Raw genomic sequence first — 17,655 nt, forward strand, 5'->3', positions numbered from 1 at the left:
AACTACTTACAGCGACTTTGTAAGCAGCTTCTATGTAAAAAACAAGATTCTGAACAAAGGTAACTTCATCGAGGGTGAAGATAATGCGTAACCCTGATTAAAAGAAGGGAAGAGAGTAATTATACTGTATCAGAACTGAAATACTTACTCCTTAGTGGGTTTCATGCTTTTGTTTATGTGCTACCAACTACTGCCCACTGAAATCAATGGAAAAACTCAAGCTGATTTCAAAAGATCAAGCAGCAAGCCTCAATACTCACTGCTGATAAAACAGTTCAAATGCCACCAAACCACACCGTTTCAAAGAACAACCAAAAACCACCCTTGGGAGGGTGGCATTCAGACATGGTGGGTACAAAGCAGGTAGGTCTGAGCCAGCTCTGGCTCTCAAGAGCAGTGCATCCCAATTCCCACAGCTCCCCACCCCTCCGCCCGCTTAGTGCTTTACCGAGGGACCACCAGGTGCCCGCTCTGCAGGGGTCAATGGCAAGGGGCTCTGAGGACAGAAGACCACATAAGGAAACAAATCCTATCCTCACAGGAGTACAGCTGAGAAGAGCACAAAACAAAACAGTGCCAGCAAGAAGAGGAACACAGATGGCACTAGTGGCACCTGACTCGATGTCCCCACTCTCCGAAGAAACCCTGTTGTCCATTAGGATGCCCTGCATTGTTTTCAAACACAAAACTCTTCTCTGACATGACTCTGAATAGCCCACGTATTTGTATGCCAGCAAACATAAAGGGAATGGACGCTGCCAGTTACTATAAACATGAAACCCTAACTAAGCCACATCTCTTTTCCAGATAAATATTACTTTCTTCTGAGTAACAACTATGTAAAGGTCTTTGCAGTTAGTTACTTTTTTTTCCTTTTTAAAAGATAATCAGAATAGAAAAAGACTGCGACAATAGTCAAAGCTAAAATATATTCTGCTTACCTGAAGCAGTCATCTGTGCCAAGAAGAGCAGGTAAAGCGAAGTTGCGTCCACTTGTAGATGCCCCCACTGGTCGTCCCCAACCACTGTTGCACAGGTTGCAGAGTTATACTTGGCATGTAGGCAGTCTTTGGTACTCTGTGTGCGTTTGAACTTCTCTACCTTATCTACCTAAAAAATAAGATCCAGAAATCTCAAATCTGAAACATTTCAAAAGAAATTCTCCAAACTATTTCAAAATTAACAACTTTTCTTAGGTGAGGAGAAACTTGAGGTTTTAATTTTTGTTACCCCACTTCAGTGTGTTTTGATTGATCAGAGTGCTTAAACACAACTCTAACTTTAGGCTCCAGCTAAATCCACATCTCTTTGGGAAAGAATAAGATGAAGTTACCTTGTTGAGTTCAGCTCTTGGTTACAGGCATGCCTCTTGGTGAAAATCACTTTGCAAAGGCAAAACTGAGATTTGCTACGAGCACAATCTCAAAAAGGTGCAAGTAAGATCAGAGTTTTGCTCAAGAGTTTTTTTTAAAACTCCGCACAACACCATCTACATGCATGCAAAAACCTCACTCTACAGAAAAGACACAAGGAATACACACTTCAGATGAAATGCTTTGTAAATGCAACATGTACTAGTTCAACTCATACCTGTCTCATCATGCACTGTAGGAGCCCCCGCATCAGCTTCACAACGTTCTGCAGGAACAAAACAGACCAGTGACACTCTCACAGGGCCAGCCTCATCAGCTGTTACAAACAACATTCAAACGTGACAAAGTTCGCACCCCCTATTAATAATGTCCTGCCAAAGGTAAAAACACGTGTATTTGCCTGAAATGCTTTACCTGCCTTTTCTTTTAATATATATACTGGTTGATTTTTATTCCCACGTCCCTATCTAGGAGAACAAATCTTTCCCCAAAGGCCCTCTCTAAACAGTGGAGCAACTCTCTGTTGTCCTTCTATCCAGCTAAGGAAGTAAGAGGAATGCTACATCTTGTAAGATTAATGTTGATGATGATGACTTTTGGAGTGACGGATCCAGGGAACACTGGTAGGTGACTGCAAGACATTGACATGACTGGAAAACTTGTGGAGTTCTTCCCCTCTTTATACAGTACAACAAAAAGCAGATGACTAAGAAATGGCCTTTAGTGCATACAAAGAGAAGCTCAAGATTTTGTCGTAAATGAAGAAATCAACCCCATCTTTTTATCCAAAAATTATTATAGCCTCAACATATGATCATGCAAACTGAGTCAAGGTTATTTTGTCCCCACAGATCTCCCTGGTTTGAGCAGTACATGTCAGCATCAAATTTACCCACTGCCTTCAAAACAACAGCAGGACACCGACACTAAGACTCCCTCACTTCCCAACTAACCCACCTCCACCCTCTCACTTCTGATACCCACTTTCCCAGCTGCAGATTATAGAAATTAACTGTGAGAGTTACCTCCCCTTCCAATTCTCCAGCACATAAGTCTTACCGGTTTGGAGATCACTGCCTTGTCTGGTTTGATCAAATGTGTCTATACACCATGTACGAGTTCCATGAGATGACACAAGTGCACATTTCAAAGACTGCTACTTTAAATGGCACGCTCTTCCTTATGGGGAAGAACGGTCTAGCAGATAAATTGCTACCTGAGGATCCAGGCAACCTAGGCTTGATTTTCTGCTCCATAATACACCTCATGTGGGATCTCAAGGTTTAATCAGAGGCTTGTAAATCTGGGCATAAAATCTCTCCGAAGCCTAATTTTCAACGATCAGCCAACTGACAGAAGTTTGATTCCTATATGTATTTGTTTTGTTTATATTTTAATTCAGGTGTTAGTCTCTCTGCCACAGTTCTCTAAAACTTGCTTGCCAGAAGGCTGCCAGGAACACTGTACACCCCGTGATGCACAGATACTGACGTGATAGGAACAAGACACGTACCCCAAGATGGGAAAACCCTGCCAGATCCTAGACACAGCAGCAATGCGAATGCACTGTTCGAAACCACTACCATATGAAAAAAACAAACAGTGTAACTGGATTACACTGAACTTTGACATACCTGCTCGAGCTCGTAGGCTTTGGCCTTATCCTCATCCCGGTCTGCATTCTTCCGATAAGCCATCCCCAGCCCCCACACGGCCAGGATGCTGTAGATGTTGTCCCGTACCCAAGCATCCTTATGGTCCTTACTGGCTGAAAGTAGCCCTGTAACTGGATTCTAACCACGGCAGAAGGAATAAAGAGCAAACATTACTACCTGAAATCCCATCTTCCCAAGTCAAAGGGTAATAAAACAAAAGAGAGCGCCAAAGATGATTTCACACTGATTGCACACTGCGGCTGCTCACAATTTTGCAACAGAAGTGAGGTCCCATCTTTCTTTCCCAAACTCAAACAAGTGAAATGCAAAATTTCTTTCAACACTTCAAGATATAAAGCTTATGCCATCCAGCTGGGCATCCTCATCCCCACAAGATTATTAGCAAAGTCATTGAGTGAAACTTGAAACACCTTGAGGAAACAGGAATTTAAATGTTACACATCTGTAAGGAAAAGAGGGTATTGAGTTAACATTAGAAACTGAGCCTGGGATCTACTCTTCTCTATGCAACTGGTCTGTGGCAGTAAAAATCCCGAGGATGTAAAAAACCACTACTTCCCTTTTAGGAAATTAAAAAGGTATTTATTTACCTGCTTGGTTTATGACAGCTAAAGCATGAATGCATGCAAAGCCTTTTTATATCCTCCTTCGGAAAATGTACAGAAAGACAAATTCTGATAGTGTTGAAAAGCAGCAGTGTCTGAAAACCAGCACACTGAGTAGTCTCCTGCATCCCAAATACTCCATTAATTTTTTCATTGCATCATTAATTCCCATCATTTCATTATCATTCATTTTTAAGACAGTCTTTCTCAGCCGTATGTTCTTCACTACCAAAAAAATGAGGGGGAGAGGCAAAAGGTCTATAGAGCTTTCAATCGAGCCTTTACAGCAAATTTCAGTGAACAAAGAGCAGTTGCCATGGCTGGTGTGACAAGGGGTAAAGACTACAATAATAAAGGTAAGTAAAACTAAAAAGAATACATATACCAGTTTCTCATTTCTGCCACACACCAGTTCACTCAACCCCTTCCGTAGTTATTTTTAAGAAAGAAGTTTTGAGGGGGAAGAACTTCAATTACTATTTCCTGGGCTTTGCATGTGACAACTGAACAAGACACGGGTGACAGCCTGACACACACGACTGGGCACAATCAGTGCTATTGTTACGGTTTAAATACAGCTATGTCTAGTGGCACGCTGAGAGCAGAAACACGTAGTTCTGCTGAAAGTCCCTCAGCACAGTCTTTACAAACCAGGTAACAACAGCAGGACCACCTACTCATCTATTTGCTGGGGAAAGTAGCACATACGAACCCAAGGAGCTTAAAAAACTTCCTTCTGAACTTGAAAAGTCAAACCAGCGCTGCACCTGCGTGGCAAAAACCAGGACCTTGAAAGGCAGAATGCATATTCACAGTATTTTAAATTTTACTTTGCTTCCCTCCTCCCATGCAGCACAACAGATTTCTACGTACCTGCAGCCCTGGCTTGACAGAGATAACCCTGCTGCCTGAGAAACGACCATTTTGGTTTGTTTTTCCCCACCAAGATGGAAATCCTGGAAAAATGGCTCACACAAGACTTTAAAAGACCATTCAGTCCCCAGGGAGGGACCTGCCTACCTTCAAGAGGCTGCATTAAACACATCCAACCCTCCTAATTTGCCCAAGTAACATCTCTTCACCAGCTGAACAGGACATTTTCAACCTACTGCAGTGGAAAACCATAAAGAGTATAGATACAGAAAACAAATCTAGAAACCTGCCTTGCAGTATCTCTCTGAGCCCTCTTGGGAGATCATTGTCCCCCTGCCTTTCTGCTAGCCTGTGACATGCCTTCCACACACAGAAGAAAATGTATTTATCTCCTTCCCCCACCTCTGAACTCTCCCCAGCATTGAGCACTTCGCGGAAAAGGCAGCACTAAGTCACGAACATGTGTCCAAGCACTGTAAATAGCAATTACAAAATTCCAGGTCACTGGTATAAACTCCCATATTACCATTACGCTACCCTTTTTATTATTGTTAACTATTAATATCATTAAGGCACAGCTTTCACAGGGCATGTTTGGTCTCTGGCTCTCAGAGGCTCCATCTCTCCTCTAATGGAGGCTGTTACCGGCATCCTCATCCTATAAACATGGAAATCAAGGCAGGCACTGGAAGCCAAAGTGTTTTGTTCAAGGTCATCCCACAGACAAAAGGCAGAGACAGGAGCACAACTCAAAGCATGTCCTGCACCCCAGCACAACGAGAGAGCAAAGTCATCTTCTCACACCACTTATACCATGTTCTTGCATTTGTTTCTAATGAGATTACAATAATTAGCACACAAACATTAATTCACAGGCATCCGGACCCTGTGCCCACAACAGCAGTCAGTAACAAAAATCTTACTGACCTAAGCGGTTTGGGTCCTAACCTCTTCCTTCACTGCTTTCCAGTTCCTTGTAACTCTCAGCAACTAAGTATATCTGGGACCTGATTTGTGCAAAAACCGCTGTTGCTCTCACCTTTATGTACTGGACTGTTTTAACCAAAGCATGACACTGCAGAGCACATCGAGTCCTCAGAGCCCACCTGGGTGAAGCGAGCACATCAAGCAGAGTACTATGCTACATGCTTACGCATACGTGTTGGCCAAAACCCACAGTTTTTCCCTACCAGCCCTGACATCTTCATAGAACAGTCTGGGTTGGAAGGGAGCTTAAAGATCATGTAGTTCCAACCCCCCTGCCAAGGGCAGGGACACCTTCCACTAGACCAGGCTGCTCAAAGCCCCATCCAGCCTGGCCTTGAACACTGCCAGGGATGGGGCATCCACAGCCTCTCTGGGCAACCTGTGCCAGTGCCTCACCACCCTCACAGTGAGGAGCTTCTTCCCTACGTCTAATCCAAATCCACCCTCTTTCAGTCAAAGCCATCCCCCTTGTCCTACCACTACAAGTCCCTCTCCGGCCTTCCCACAGGCCCCCTTTAGGCACTGGCAGGCTGCTGTAAGGTCTCCCCGGAGCCTTCTCTTCCCCGGGCTGAACAACCCCGACTCCCTCAGCCTGTCCTCAGAGCAGAGGTGTTCCAGCCCTTCGTTCTTCCGAGCAAGCGTCAGTCACCCTCGCCCACGTACGCGCAGGACGCCCGCCCGCAGGCTGGGGCTCGCCGCCTTCCCCACACACCTTCCCACGCGCGTTTATGTAAGCGCCGAGCGCGCGCCCCCGGGGACCCGCAGCCGCCTCAGCCCTCCCCGCGCTCCTCCTCAGGCGGGCGGAGGAGGAGGAGGAGGGGGGGGAGGAAGAAAGGAAGGAAGGAAGGAGGCCCTTTCTCCCACCGGCCCCTTGCGCAGCCAGGCTGCGGTCAGCGGCCCCGGGCAGCTCCAGCCGCCGCGCCGGAGGTCCGTCCTCCCCCCCGCCCCAACCGGCCCCATCGCGCCGGGCGCCCGCAGCCCCGGCCCGGCGTCCCAGCGGCGGGCTGCCCTCACCTGGTGGCGGAGGATGGTCCGCTGGACCAGGCGGGCGTAGCCGTCCAGGCGTACCCCGGAGTTGCTGCGGCTCCTCATCGCCTCACGGCCGGCCCGGCTGCCGGGCCCAGCCCGCTCCCCCCCACCCCGCCGCGGCCGCGCTCGGCGCGGCGGCAGCAGGAGATGGCGGCGGCTGCGGCGGCCTCCCCTCTCCCTACCCGCCCGCCTGCCTCCCGCCGGCCGGCCTGCGCGGCGGGCGCTGCGCCAGCCCGCCTGCCCTCCCTCCCGCCCGCCCTCCCGCCGGCGGGGCGGGGCGGGGCGGGCGGCTTCCTCCCTCGGGGCGGCGAGGGCCAGCGGAGCGGGAGCGCGGGGCCGGCGACCCGAGCAGCAAAGGTCGGGCTAACCGGTCAGAAACAAAGGCCATTTTATACATCCTCTTCCTGAGTTCGCCAGACAAAACGCAGAAGGGCGGAACGTGTGTTGGAAGCCTTTTCTTTCGGCCTTAAGAAATGCCCTTCGGAGATCCCGTAGAACGAAAGGCAAAAAAGGCAAGGCTTCATCCCAGCCTTGGCTTTCCAACTTCATAAACAAACAAGATTTAGAGGTGTCTGATGGAAAAGAACCCGCTATTCCCACAGGCACTCCCGAGGGGCGTTAGGCAATGTGCACTTTTGACTCCATTTGCCCTTGCACGAGTCGGGCTTCCACGCTGTCGTTCCTCAACATGGATGGGACGGGAGCCAGCAGAAGGGGAAGTCAGGCAAAGACAACCAAGAATTAAGACACCTGACAGAGACTTAAAAGGAAAAAAGAAAAAAAGACACGTGTTACGGTTGCAAAATCTTCAGTGAGTTCCCTCTGTGCTGCTGGGCGACAGAAGAAAACCACCGCTAAGTGTGGACAGGTGCTGAAGCACAGAGAAGGTGCTGCAGAGCAGCTGGAGGTGTGGGACTGACTCACTCAGCCTTCAGAAAGGATTTTTTTTTTTCTGTTGTCTTTTTTTCTCTCATGTAAAATTACAACACTAACAGAGTTAATTTTGTAACTCTTTTTTTTTTTGGCTGTGCTTACTTCGTTGGCTGTAACTGACAGCCACAGTTAAGCCTTAGAAGCAGGCCTCTTTGTTCAGCGGTGGCCGTCGGACAGCGTTTCTGTGCAGCAGGAAGGGGACCAGGCACTGCTGGGAGGTTCGGAACTCCATCAGCCAGGGCCCTGCAGCTGCAGGTCGGTGAAGGCTGCGCAGTCCCAGACCACGGGCCAGTTCACTCTCCCCTAAATTCTGTATGAACTTCCCACTTCAGGGCACTACTTTTTACAAAGATGGCACAGGCCTAGGGAACAGGTTTGCTGAGCAAGGTAGTGCCAGCTGTACGCAGGATGTTGCTGTTTATCTATGACTAAGCTTAAAACCTCCTTACGGATGTCCCCGAGTTAGCTTTGCAGCCACAACTAGGGGCGCAGAATTTTACTCTGCGCTCTGGGAAGGGGTTCCAGCTTTCACCAAGCTCTGCGCTGCCACGGCTAAACTGCTAGCAGCGCACAGGAGACCAAGGACCAAAAGGATACTACGACACCCAATGTGCAAACGCTTTTTCAGCTAGTTTAATGATGATAATTATTTACTGAGCTAAAATGATATGCTGCTGTGGGTGCAAAATTTTACTACAGCATGTGCAAAGTCAGAAAAGACTCCCCACCCCCAGGAATGTTTCAAATAAAAACAATAAAAAGAATCCTAACATATGTTAGTGTGCAAAAAGAAAACCAAAGACTCCAAGCAGGACAGTGACAGTGGAATATGCATTTTCATAGGGAATTTAACTACCGAAGCCAAACTCGGCTATGTGCTTTTGCTGATAGTGTTCTTGTGGAAAAGCTTCAGCAGACGTGAGGGCAAGTATTGGCTGGACTGACTAATGTCAGGGTTTTCTCTGCTAAAAAACAGATCTGCTAGAACCATGAAGGGTTAAATAAGTGGAAGACAATGTAAGGAGTAGGTCAGCATTTTCTCCAAGAGGTTACGTACTAAGGCTCATGTAATCTGAAGAATTGTAACACAGCCCTGTGTAACGACACATTTATCAAAAAGACAATGTTGATATATTTTACATGTTGTACTTGCTGTAAATTTATTACTTTTTTTACAGTTGAAAATATAAATACAAGAACATTAAATAAATTTACAAGAAACAGTGCAAAGGCAATTAGCCAAACGTTAAAGCATTCACAGAAAGGCATTCCAGCTACTAGCATTCCAGTACAGTCTTTTATTAACATGCAGTTAAAACCTTGTGGATAAAGACAACAAATACTTTGAATTCTCACTTTAAAAGCATATTCAGAGTAGTCTTGGACATAGGTGACCAAAAGAACCCACGTGTTGCATGCAGCCCCTTACAGGGTCTGGCACTCCACAGTGCAGCACCAGTTTGTCCTAGCGCTTGCTCCAGGAGCGTCCAACCTTTGCCCAAGAACACAAGGGAAAAAAGTGATGGCCACAGCTGCACACCTGTGTGAGGAAGAAGAGGCACAACCAGGGTTCAGCAAGAATCTTCACAACGTTGTATGGGCTTTCAGCTGTTGTGCATGAAGAGCCAAAATCCAACTTTTTCAGACAAATACCACAAAGAGAATGGAATTTTGCTTCAGGAATTACTGAGCTAGGGCCTCAGGATTTGGCTTGCCAACCAAGGGCCAAAGTACAAGCAGAAATACTCATTAGAATAGCTCAAGAGCTGCCCCTTAAAAACCAGCCACACAGTGAAACAAACAATTTCTCAGCTACTAAATATAGCAGCTAGCATTTATTCTCTGTATTTTTTCTTCAAAAAAATAACACTTCTTTACTTTTTTTTTATCATTGCAACTGAGAAATGGCAGTGTGTTTCATCTCTGGAACCACCACTCAAGATAAAATAATGACCCTGTTGAAATCAATGGCAAAAGCTCCCATTGATTTACTCAAGCCACTAACATAACTCAGTTGTATTTAATAACCTACTGACTACTTTATTTATCACTCCCTCATTCATGGCACTCTACTTTGATGATACCCAGTTTCTATCCCTCTGTGGTGTACTAAGAGGTCGCTAAAGGTTCAAGACCGATAGTGTTTGTATTTACAGGTCTGTACTTAAGTGAATATACTTAAACCACTCTAAGTGACTTCACTTACTGAACAAATTAACTTCCATATCATTCTATGTTAAAGTTAATTATCTCAATTAGAGAAAAATGCAAACTTACAATAAAAGTTAAAACAATACCAATTATTTTTCTATACATAGGAATATTTATATTACAGGAAATAAATATAAAAGTATCATTAAGATGCTTAAAGGTTGATATTTTTGTTTATGTACATCACTATAGTTTGCTACTACAACATACAAAAAGTTGAAGACAGTGTAGCTTAACATTTTTACAGGTAACATCATTTGTACGCACAAGTTGTAACTTCCTACATTTATACAATACTACTATGCATTATATCCAGATAAACTTAGTTGTAATGAAAAAAGTCTAAACAAAACTTTCCTTAAAATGTAAAAAACAACCTCAAAAACCCCTCTAATGAAGAATCAAAATGGAAATGTGCCAGCTGTAATTTGACAACCAAGATACTTTGTCAAAATAGCAGCTTCCTTTTTTTTTTTTTTTCAAATAATTATCCTTGTCAATCCATTGCATGGCTGCCTTGAAGTTGCAGTACCATATTTTAAATAAAATCAGTTCTTGGTCTGCTCACATTATGTAAAACTGTTAAAATAAATCTCTACTTCACACTGTAAAACAATGTGCTGTTTAAAAGGAAATCACATTTTCTCAATAAAAGTTAAGCTTCCCCTCTTTGAAGTCCTTCTGAGTGAGATATGGCTTTTTTGGCTGCCTGTATCATCCTTTTCTTGAAATACAAGTTGTTTGCCTGAAAAGTCATGGAGACACACATCACCATTCTGTACACTGAAAGAAACACCATTCTTCTCACTGGAAAGATGGCCTGTTGAAAGAAAAAAAGTGCATCCCCTATCAGAAAGGTTCAGAATCACGTCTCCCAATGCTTTTTCAGTCACTGCAGGGAGTTCATGCACTCTTTTCAAACAATTTCAAAATGTGGGTTTTTCTGTATGTATTCTGTATGTATTTCTTTTCCTGTGTGAAATCAGTAAGAGATGTGAGAGATGTTAATATATTTATCCACAATAGGATTCCATATTTTAAGCAGTGAAGGTCACAATACTCAGAATGTAGACTTTGACTTGGAATAATTATCACTAGGTAAGATGCAAAATACTTCTCATTATAGTTTTGCTTTAATAAGGTAAGTTTAAAATGTTTCTCAGGCTTGCCATGCATCTAAAACAAAGTGTTTGAGAAAACAAGGATTTTTATTTTTTTTTTCCTTTGAAAAGCACCCAACTTGCAGCATTTATTTCTGGAGGACAATCAGAATATGGCCTAGGTCCAGTCATGGGTCTAAGCCATATTTAGACTGCAAATCTTACACATCTAGGTGAGTCTACCATGAACATGTGTAATACCACTGCTGATTGAAGCTTATTAATGAAATGCTCCACAAATGCTCAGTTCACCAGATAGAATCTCCTACCTCTGTGCATCATGTTCTAGATAATTTTGATGAGAACTAGGATTTTTTTATTGTAAGTATTTGTGCAAATGTTCTGGTTGGATTTTTTTCTTTTTTTTTTTTTTTGCAAAGCAGTCAAGTTTAAAAGATCTGCCAGGATCCTGATATCTTATGTATAATATGAGTAGGAGTAAATTATAAGGAATACCATAATGGGGAAACCAAAACCACAACTACTGTTTGTTTTGGGAGGGGATCATTTTGTTAAACACTGAGAAATGAGTTCACAAACACAGATGCAGTGCTGTCATTTATACCAGAAACAGAATTAATAAAAGACATAAAACATCCAGGTTTGCTATTTGTGTTAATATTCACAACACTTCATATACAAACATCATCATGATTCAGTAGATTTCAGTAAATCTACTGAAAAGGCACAACAGTGAAGGTAGAAAGTGCTTGTGGTTTATGGTTTTAGGAGGAGGAAAAACACCAGTGAGAAACCTCTAGGCAGTGAAAGATGACTCTACTACAGGGATCAAAATCTGAGCCCCTCTAGTATGCCTGGTCCATCAAATACCTCAAATATCCTGGAGCAGAATTCTGCTTTGGCTCTGTCCTCCCCTTTCACTCTCACCACCTCAAGCTTCTAAACCCTTCCAGAAGGGGCAGGGCCACATTACAGGATGCTCTTCAAGTATTTCTTGTTGGGGTCACCAGAGGGAGAAGTATTTGCTGACACCCCTCCCCTGCATTTAATCCCTCCCTCAGAAAGGAAACTGCTGCTTGAGTGACTGGGCTGGACTTGGACTGCTCTTCTCTATTCTGCTTGGGCCAGGGCCCCCAAGCACACAGGTTTAGTATCGGTCTACCGAAACACTTCCTCTAGAAACTAATCCTTGACTTTAGGCAGACTGCATATGCTTCAGCAGTTATTCTACTGATTCAAGCAGATGTCAGCACCAAAGTCTCACTGGTAAACTTTTCTTTGGAATGACAGACGGCACTTTTTAAATAAGACGTGAACATGTATTTCTCACTGATAAAGCTTACTACCAGTTTGAAAATGTAATGCATGTAACTTATTTTAAACACCTCAGGATGGGAGTTTACAGGAGTGGATTTGTGGTGATGGCTGTCAAAAATTACAAATTCCATGCCAAACTACTTAGCTGCCACTGGACACAAGAGATGGAAGCAATGGCCCAACAGATTATGCAAAACCTCTTAAATATAAAGTCTAATATTTAATTATTAATTTAAAAGGCCATCAAGCACTTAAACAGGCACAAATGTAAACAGGGTAAGATGAGCAGAAGAGATTTGTTAATCAATTCAAATCAGTTAAAGACTGAAATGACAGAAAATAACCATAGTTGCTGACACTGTAATTGTACATATATAGTTGTTTAACCCCCTGCCTGACTACAACTGTTTTATTTTAGAAGGAGCATTCAAAATAGCTGTGCCCTAATGTTAGGGAAAAATCTGAGAGGAAAATAAAGTTATTCTGTGAACAAATTCAGAAAGGTGGTTTCTGTTCCTCAGGGAGGAAATCTGCAGGTTCAGCCAAGTGATACCTAATGGTAGTTTCCCAAACATGCAAACCTGTAAGAGAAAAACTGAAAACAAGGAAATATTAGTGTGCCATGAAAAGATGAAGTTACACAGTCCAGTAGGCAAGCAAAGCCACAGGTTGTACAGACACCCCAAACTTACCATGGCAAGTAGTGGAAGTAGTGAAGCCAAAACCATTAAGTGTTTACAGCTCAGTACATTCATGACATAAGTCTTAATTTCTAGAGTGTTTTGGAGCTCATTTTTTAAAATGAAGTACTGCAACATTATTTTGAAGTTCTAGCTATGGCAGCAGGGAAATCAGATACAGCAAATTAGAAGGTCCCACGTTCCTAACACCAGTCAACTACCTTTTGGAGGCATTTGCATTTACAACTGCCCCATGTTTGGAAGCTTAAGTGTAAGGAATTGCCTCAAAGAGCTTTGCTGGGAGGACCAGCTCTATCCAATAATAAGTTTAGCCTCTTCTTGTGGAAGTCCTAAAGACCCAGAAGAATTATTTAGTCAAATAAACTATGCAGGCAAGGTATCGTACAACCCTTTTGATATGAACGGAGGATGTGGTTCACAAGGTTCACAGCATTCAAAACATATAATAAAATACAAGAGGAGATGAGGTGGGTCATGTGAGACATCTGTGTTTGTGAGTGTATAGGAACAAAGTTCTATCAAAGTTCTTTCAGCTGCTTTGTCTGAGAAGCTGTTGGCACAGGACATGCAGACTCTCACACTGGAAAGATCTAATTATGTCAATAAACTAGGACAACACTGGAGCACATCCCACAGAATTGGCATCACTCAATGGTTTAGACCAGCAATTTTGCATCTCATTCTAAAATACTACCCAAATCAACAAAAACTTGTTCCAGAAAGCCACAACAGGACCATTCACTCAGCTGCTACAACAAATGAGTTCAGTAAAACATTTCTGCTATCTTTCTTTCTGTTGAGAAAAGTAGCCAAAATGCTTTTGTAGCTGTGTATAAGCATGTCAAATGCTGCAGGGAGAGATGGCATCTTTCATCAGAGTAACTAACATGGCTGGAAAAAAAATCCCTACAAGACATGCAAGCTTTTGTGCCTGAAAATTTCTCTCTCTTTGAAAGGTATTACATATACCTAAAAACACTGCCTTGCTTTGTATTTGATGACAGTGAGAGTTACTGGATTCTGGTTCTCAACTGACCTGTTAGATACAAAGTATGTTAATTGCATTGTGTGGTATCCAAACGGAGAGGTTTTATAAAGGAATGACACACACACAAAAAAAAAAAAAAAAAAAAAAAAAAAGGAACTAATTTTACAAGCTCAAATTGGAAAGCTTTTCAGGACATGTCCAAATCCCATTTTCAAGTGTTGTGGTTTCTTTACAGTATACAGCTAGTACATCCAAATGAACAATAACCTATTAAGGGGGCAGCACATATGAATTCCACAGCTTTTACTCCATACATCTGAGAGAATATCTGCTGAGATTATCCCACTGATTATCTGCTGTCTTCTGACAGCATATGCCAGGAAACAATGACAACACAGCCTCTGTGAGCATGCTCTACAACATCATACTAACCAGTTTAGCTTATGGCACAACTTCTTAGCCTCAACTCTTAATCAGTTGGGAAAAATACCTCAGGCACACAGGAGTAATGTCCTGTAAGTTTTGGTCAACTTAGGCTTTTATACATTACAGATTTGTAAGTTATTTCTCTCGTTGAAAAATTGATTGTCTTTACTGAGGGCTCAAATCAGCAAAAGTGTGAAAAACTAGATTATGTCCACTGAAAAAAACCATTTTTCAGGAAGTACATTCAGTGCAGATTCATATCTAGTTTTCTCAATAGACAAATAAACCATGCCCATTTGCAAGTGAAATGGATTGGAGTGCTACATGCACCTGCCTCAGGAACAGAGCAGAAGGTAACATTTCAGAGGATAGTACTGTGTTAGAACAGGAAGGATAGAGAATTTTACTTCTGAAGAATTGTTTTCTGCAACAAAGATATATATCTGTTAGGCAAAAACATCCTTAAAAACCCCACAGAGGAAATAAAGAGCTATAGAGAAATTCAGTTTCAATACTTACTCAGCAAACAACAGTGAGGCAGCCCTCTCAACAGTGCTGTCTTCACTGAGGTGGTTTTATAAGTTAGTCTCCATTTTCTCTTACTTCACCTCTCATAAGCAGCTTCCATGTAAGCATTCCATTAATGTTCTTCCTCATATTACCTCCTACATGATTTCTTTCATACTTTCAAGTTATATTATTAACCTACATTTCTTTCTTCTTCAGGCAATGTTTGTTTTAATAAGGTTTAAAATATGAACTGTTTTAAAACATGCTTGAAGTTTATTGTCATATATTAAGGTGACAAGAGAAGTGTTAATAGCAGCTTCTGGTAAGTAATTTCTCTAATAATGACTATTACCTACTATTTGATATATAAATCAAGACAACCCACTGGAACTCTTGGATGAAATGGATATTTTAAAACTTTGTCTATAGTTCCCTAAAACAGATGTGTGGTATTATTTGTGAGGACATCCTGAAATATTCTGACCCTATACTTAGGGGTAATATTTTCTCAGCACTTCACTTTACATTAGCATGAGAGAGCATAGCACTTCTGTTTTAAGACAAGAAAAAAAATAGCTTGAGAAATACTATTTTTCATTATACATACCATTTCCATTCGCGTGCACTGAATAATCATTATTCATTAGCAGAGTTGTAGAGTTAGTGGAGTTACTGTTCGATTGTAAGGAATTGGAAGAACTGGATACTCCTTGATTTACAGTCTGCTTCTTTAAACCATTAGTAGCAGTTCGACTCCAGTCTACAATAGATATATGTCACAGAAAATAGCATAACTCATACAAGCAATATATAAAAATATAGTTAATAATGCAACTGAATTAAAACAAAAACAAGGCTTTACCCACTGTCCTCACAGTATTCTAGACAGAATGATATTCTCCTAAGAATTTTATGATTCTTGATGTTTGAAATTATTTAAATCTAGTTGCTTTTTCTCGTGTCCCTTTTTTAATACAAGCAGCCGTCAGCTTCACAACTACAGACCAGATCAGAAAAATAACTAAAATACAGTTGATCCTCCAAGTTAAAGTGTATGAAAACTATATAGCTTCATGAGAAGTCAACTACTGAATAACAAAATAACATAAAATCATTTCTAGTTTTCTTGGTTTAAACTATGCTTCAGCTTGTTTTTGTGGAAGTTGCTGGTAAAACTACAGTTGATTCAGAAGCTGGAACAAATCTTACAGTTTCTAACTGATAGAAGTCTTCTGCAAAGACATGCCTTTATACTGCAGTGGAAGAGATCAACTGCAGTTAATAGCTTAATACAACAGCATGTAAGCATGTAAAAACTGCATCCACTACCACCTTTAAAGAGCATAATTTTGGAGGTTTATTATACCGTGGATAATAAATTAGAACTGCAACTGCAGCAACATGATTTATTGAGTTTTTTTTAAGAAGTATTGCAAAATACTAGGAACTTAACACTGAGTATAAGTATTCAGAAGTAAAAAAAAGATAAATATTCATATACCAGAGTTTTCAGCCAGCCTGAATTTCCCACAACAGAGATATCTTCTCCACTGTTTACGGACATTCTCCTTCGCTACACAATAGAAGATAAAAATGAAGAACCCTGCAAAGCAATAACATTAGAGAATGTTGCAAAATTGACTTTTACTATTTGTTAATGAACGATGTTTTAGTTTTCTTTCATTTCTTTGAAATTTCCTATCAAAGGTAATGACACCCTTCTTTGGTGAAAAAGTTTACAACTCTAAACACTGAAGAGTACTTTTCCCTTACATAGATGAGGGAAAGCATACACACAAATGCAAGAACAACAAATATAACGAAATCCACAAAGTGCATAAATTTTCCTTCTATCAAAAAAGGAAAAGGCCATGCTTAAAAGTTAGACCACTAACTTCTAGATGTTGCAGCCTTGCCCGTCTCAACAGCCCTTTGTTGAATGCCACACCTCACTCCTAAGCCTTACAGGTAAGTGGAGAAATGATGCAGTTTTCACTACATTAATTGCATTACTATGTGAACACTTAGAGCAACTGAGTATTTATAATTGATCTGTTGACTAGAGAAATAGTCACTTCCAGTGGTGTCTGGTTTGCATACATTTTTAAAGTAACAGTATTTATAGATATGAATACACTTTACCTATAAATAGTAGCTAGCTTTCCTGTACCTGACTGTAACATAACTGTAACTTAAGATTACAGTAAAGCAGTATCATCTCTAACTTAATTAACATATTACAGCATGTATCAGAATTACATCTTTATTGCTGAATCAAGAAAATGCCATTTCCAAATATTTTGTTCATTATACTGTATGCAATGGGCTGTCACATGAAGGACAAACTTACCTTGCAAAGTGTTGAAAATGGTAAAGAGGTAAGTAAATACCTCATTTACTGTGAAGAAAGCAAATCCCCAAGTAATTCCCAACAAGAATGTGAGGCCAGCAACACTCCTAAGGTCTTGAATACTGGTTTTTCTTTGAGCACCAAGTTGTTTTTTCTTTTTGATACGACAGAGCTGGATCAGCACGACAATGAACATGCTGATATTGATCAGGAATATCAGGCAAAAGTATCCCACAGCAGTAATATAGAAGACAATTCTATTTTTAATCCAGCAGCTAGAACACAAGAACAGTCTGTCAACCATTATCAGAAACAGCAATTAAGTAAAATAAACATGAGATAAAGGTGTAGTTTGTTGCACATGCAAACCATTTTTGCTTCTTTAGTAAAATATTTTTTTGGCCAAAGGGTAAGAGCTTTCATATAGGCAATAACCACAAAACGCATGACGTACCATAAAGCTATACCATTTCAAAGCTCTCCCGTTGCTTTCTTCCCTTCCCCACTTTTCCTTTAAAGAAAAGCAATTTCGTAGGACCTCCCTCCCACCCACCG

General features: G+C 41.7%; 2 protein-coding genes across 5 annotated transcripts in view; both read right to left on the reverse strand.

The window, feature by feature from the left end:
* The window catches only part of PHKA2 (phosphorylase kinase regulatory subunit alpha 2), a 47,705-nt gene extending 40,985 nt beyond the window's left edge, over positions 1-6,720 (reverse strand). Inside the window, exons 1-5 of the mRNA XM_075033387.1 lie at positions 6,529-6,720; positions 3,008-3,166; positions 1,591-1,638; positions 942-1,110; positions 11-93 (exon numbers count right to left, since the gene is read on the reverse strand). Coding sequence (XP_074889488.1) covers positions 11-93; positions 942-1,110; positions 1,591-1,638; positions 3,008-3,166; positions 6,529-6,606 — 537 coding nt within the window. The 5' untranslated portion in view covers positions 6,607-6,720. The remainder of the gene's footprint in view (positions 1-10; positions 94-941; positions 1,111-1,590; positions 1,639-3,007; positions 3,167-6,528) is intronic.
* A 1,899-nt stretch (positions 6,721-8,619) lies between these two features.
* ADGRG2 (adhesion G protein-coupled receptor G2) overlaps positions 8,620-17,655 on the reverse strand; it is a 57,592-nt gene continuing 48,556 nt past the window's right edge. For all 4 annotated transcript variants that reach the window (XM_075033391.1, XM_075033388.1, XM_075033389.1 and 1 more), the window contains 4 exons: positions 17,101-17,375; positions 16,252-16,353; positions 15,358-15,510; positions 8,620-10,507 (listed from right to left, as the gene is read on the reverse strand). In XM_075033391.1, the coding sequence (XP_074889492.1) occupies positions 10,323-10,507; positions 15,358-15,510; positions 16,252-16,353; positions 17,101-17,375 (715 nt within the window). In that variant the 3' untranslated portion in view covers positions 8,620-10,322. The remainder of the gene's footprint in view (positions 10,508-15,357; positions 15,511-16,251; positions 16,354-17,100; positions 17,376-17,655) is intronic.

Source organism: Buteo buteo, chromosome 8 (genome assembly GCF_964188355.1).
Source record: "Buteo buteo chromosome 8, bButBut1.hap1.1, whole genome shotgun sequence".
In the NCBI taxonomy this organism is placed as follows: domain Eukaryota; kingdom Metazoa; phylum Chordata; class Aves; order Accipitriformes; family Accipitridae; genus Buteo; species Buteo buteo.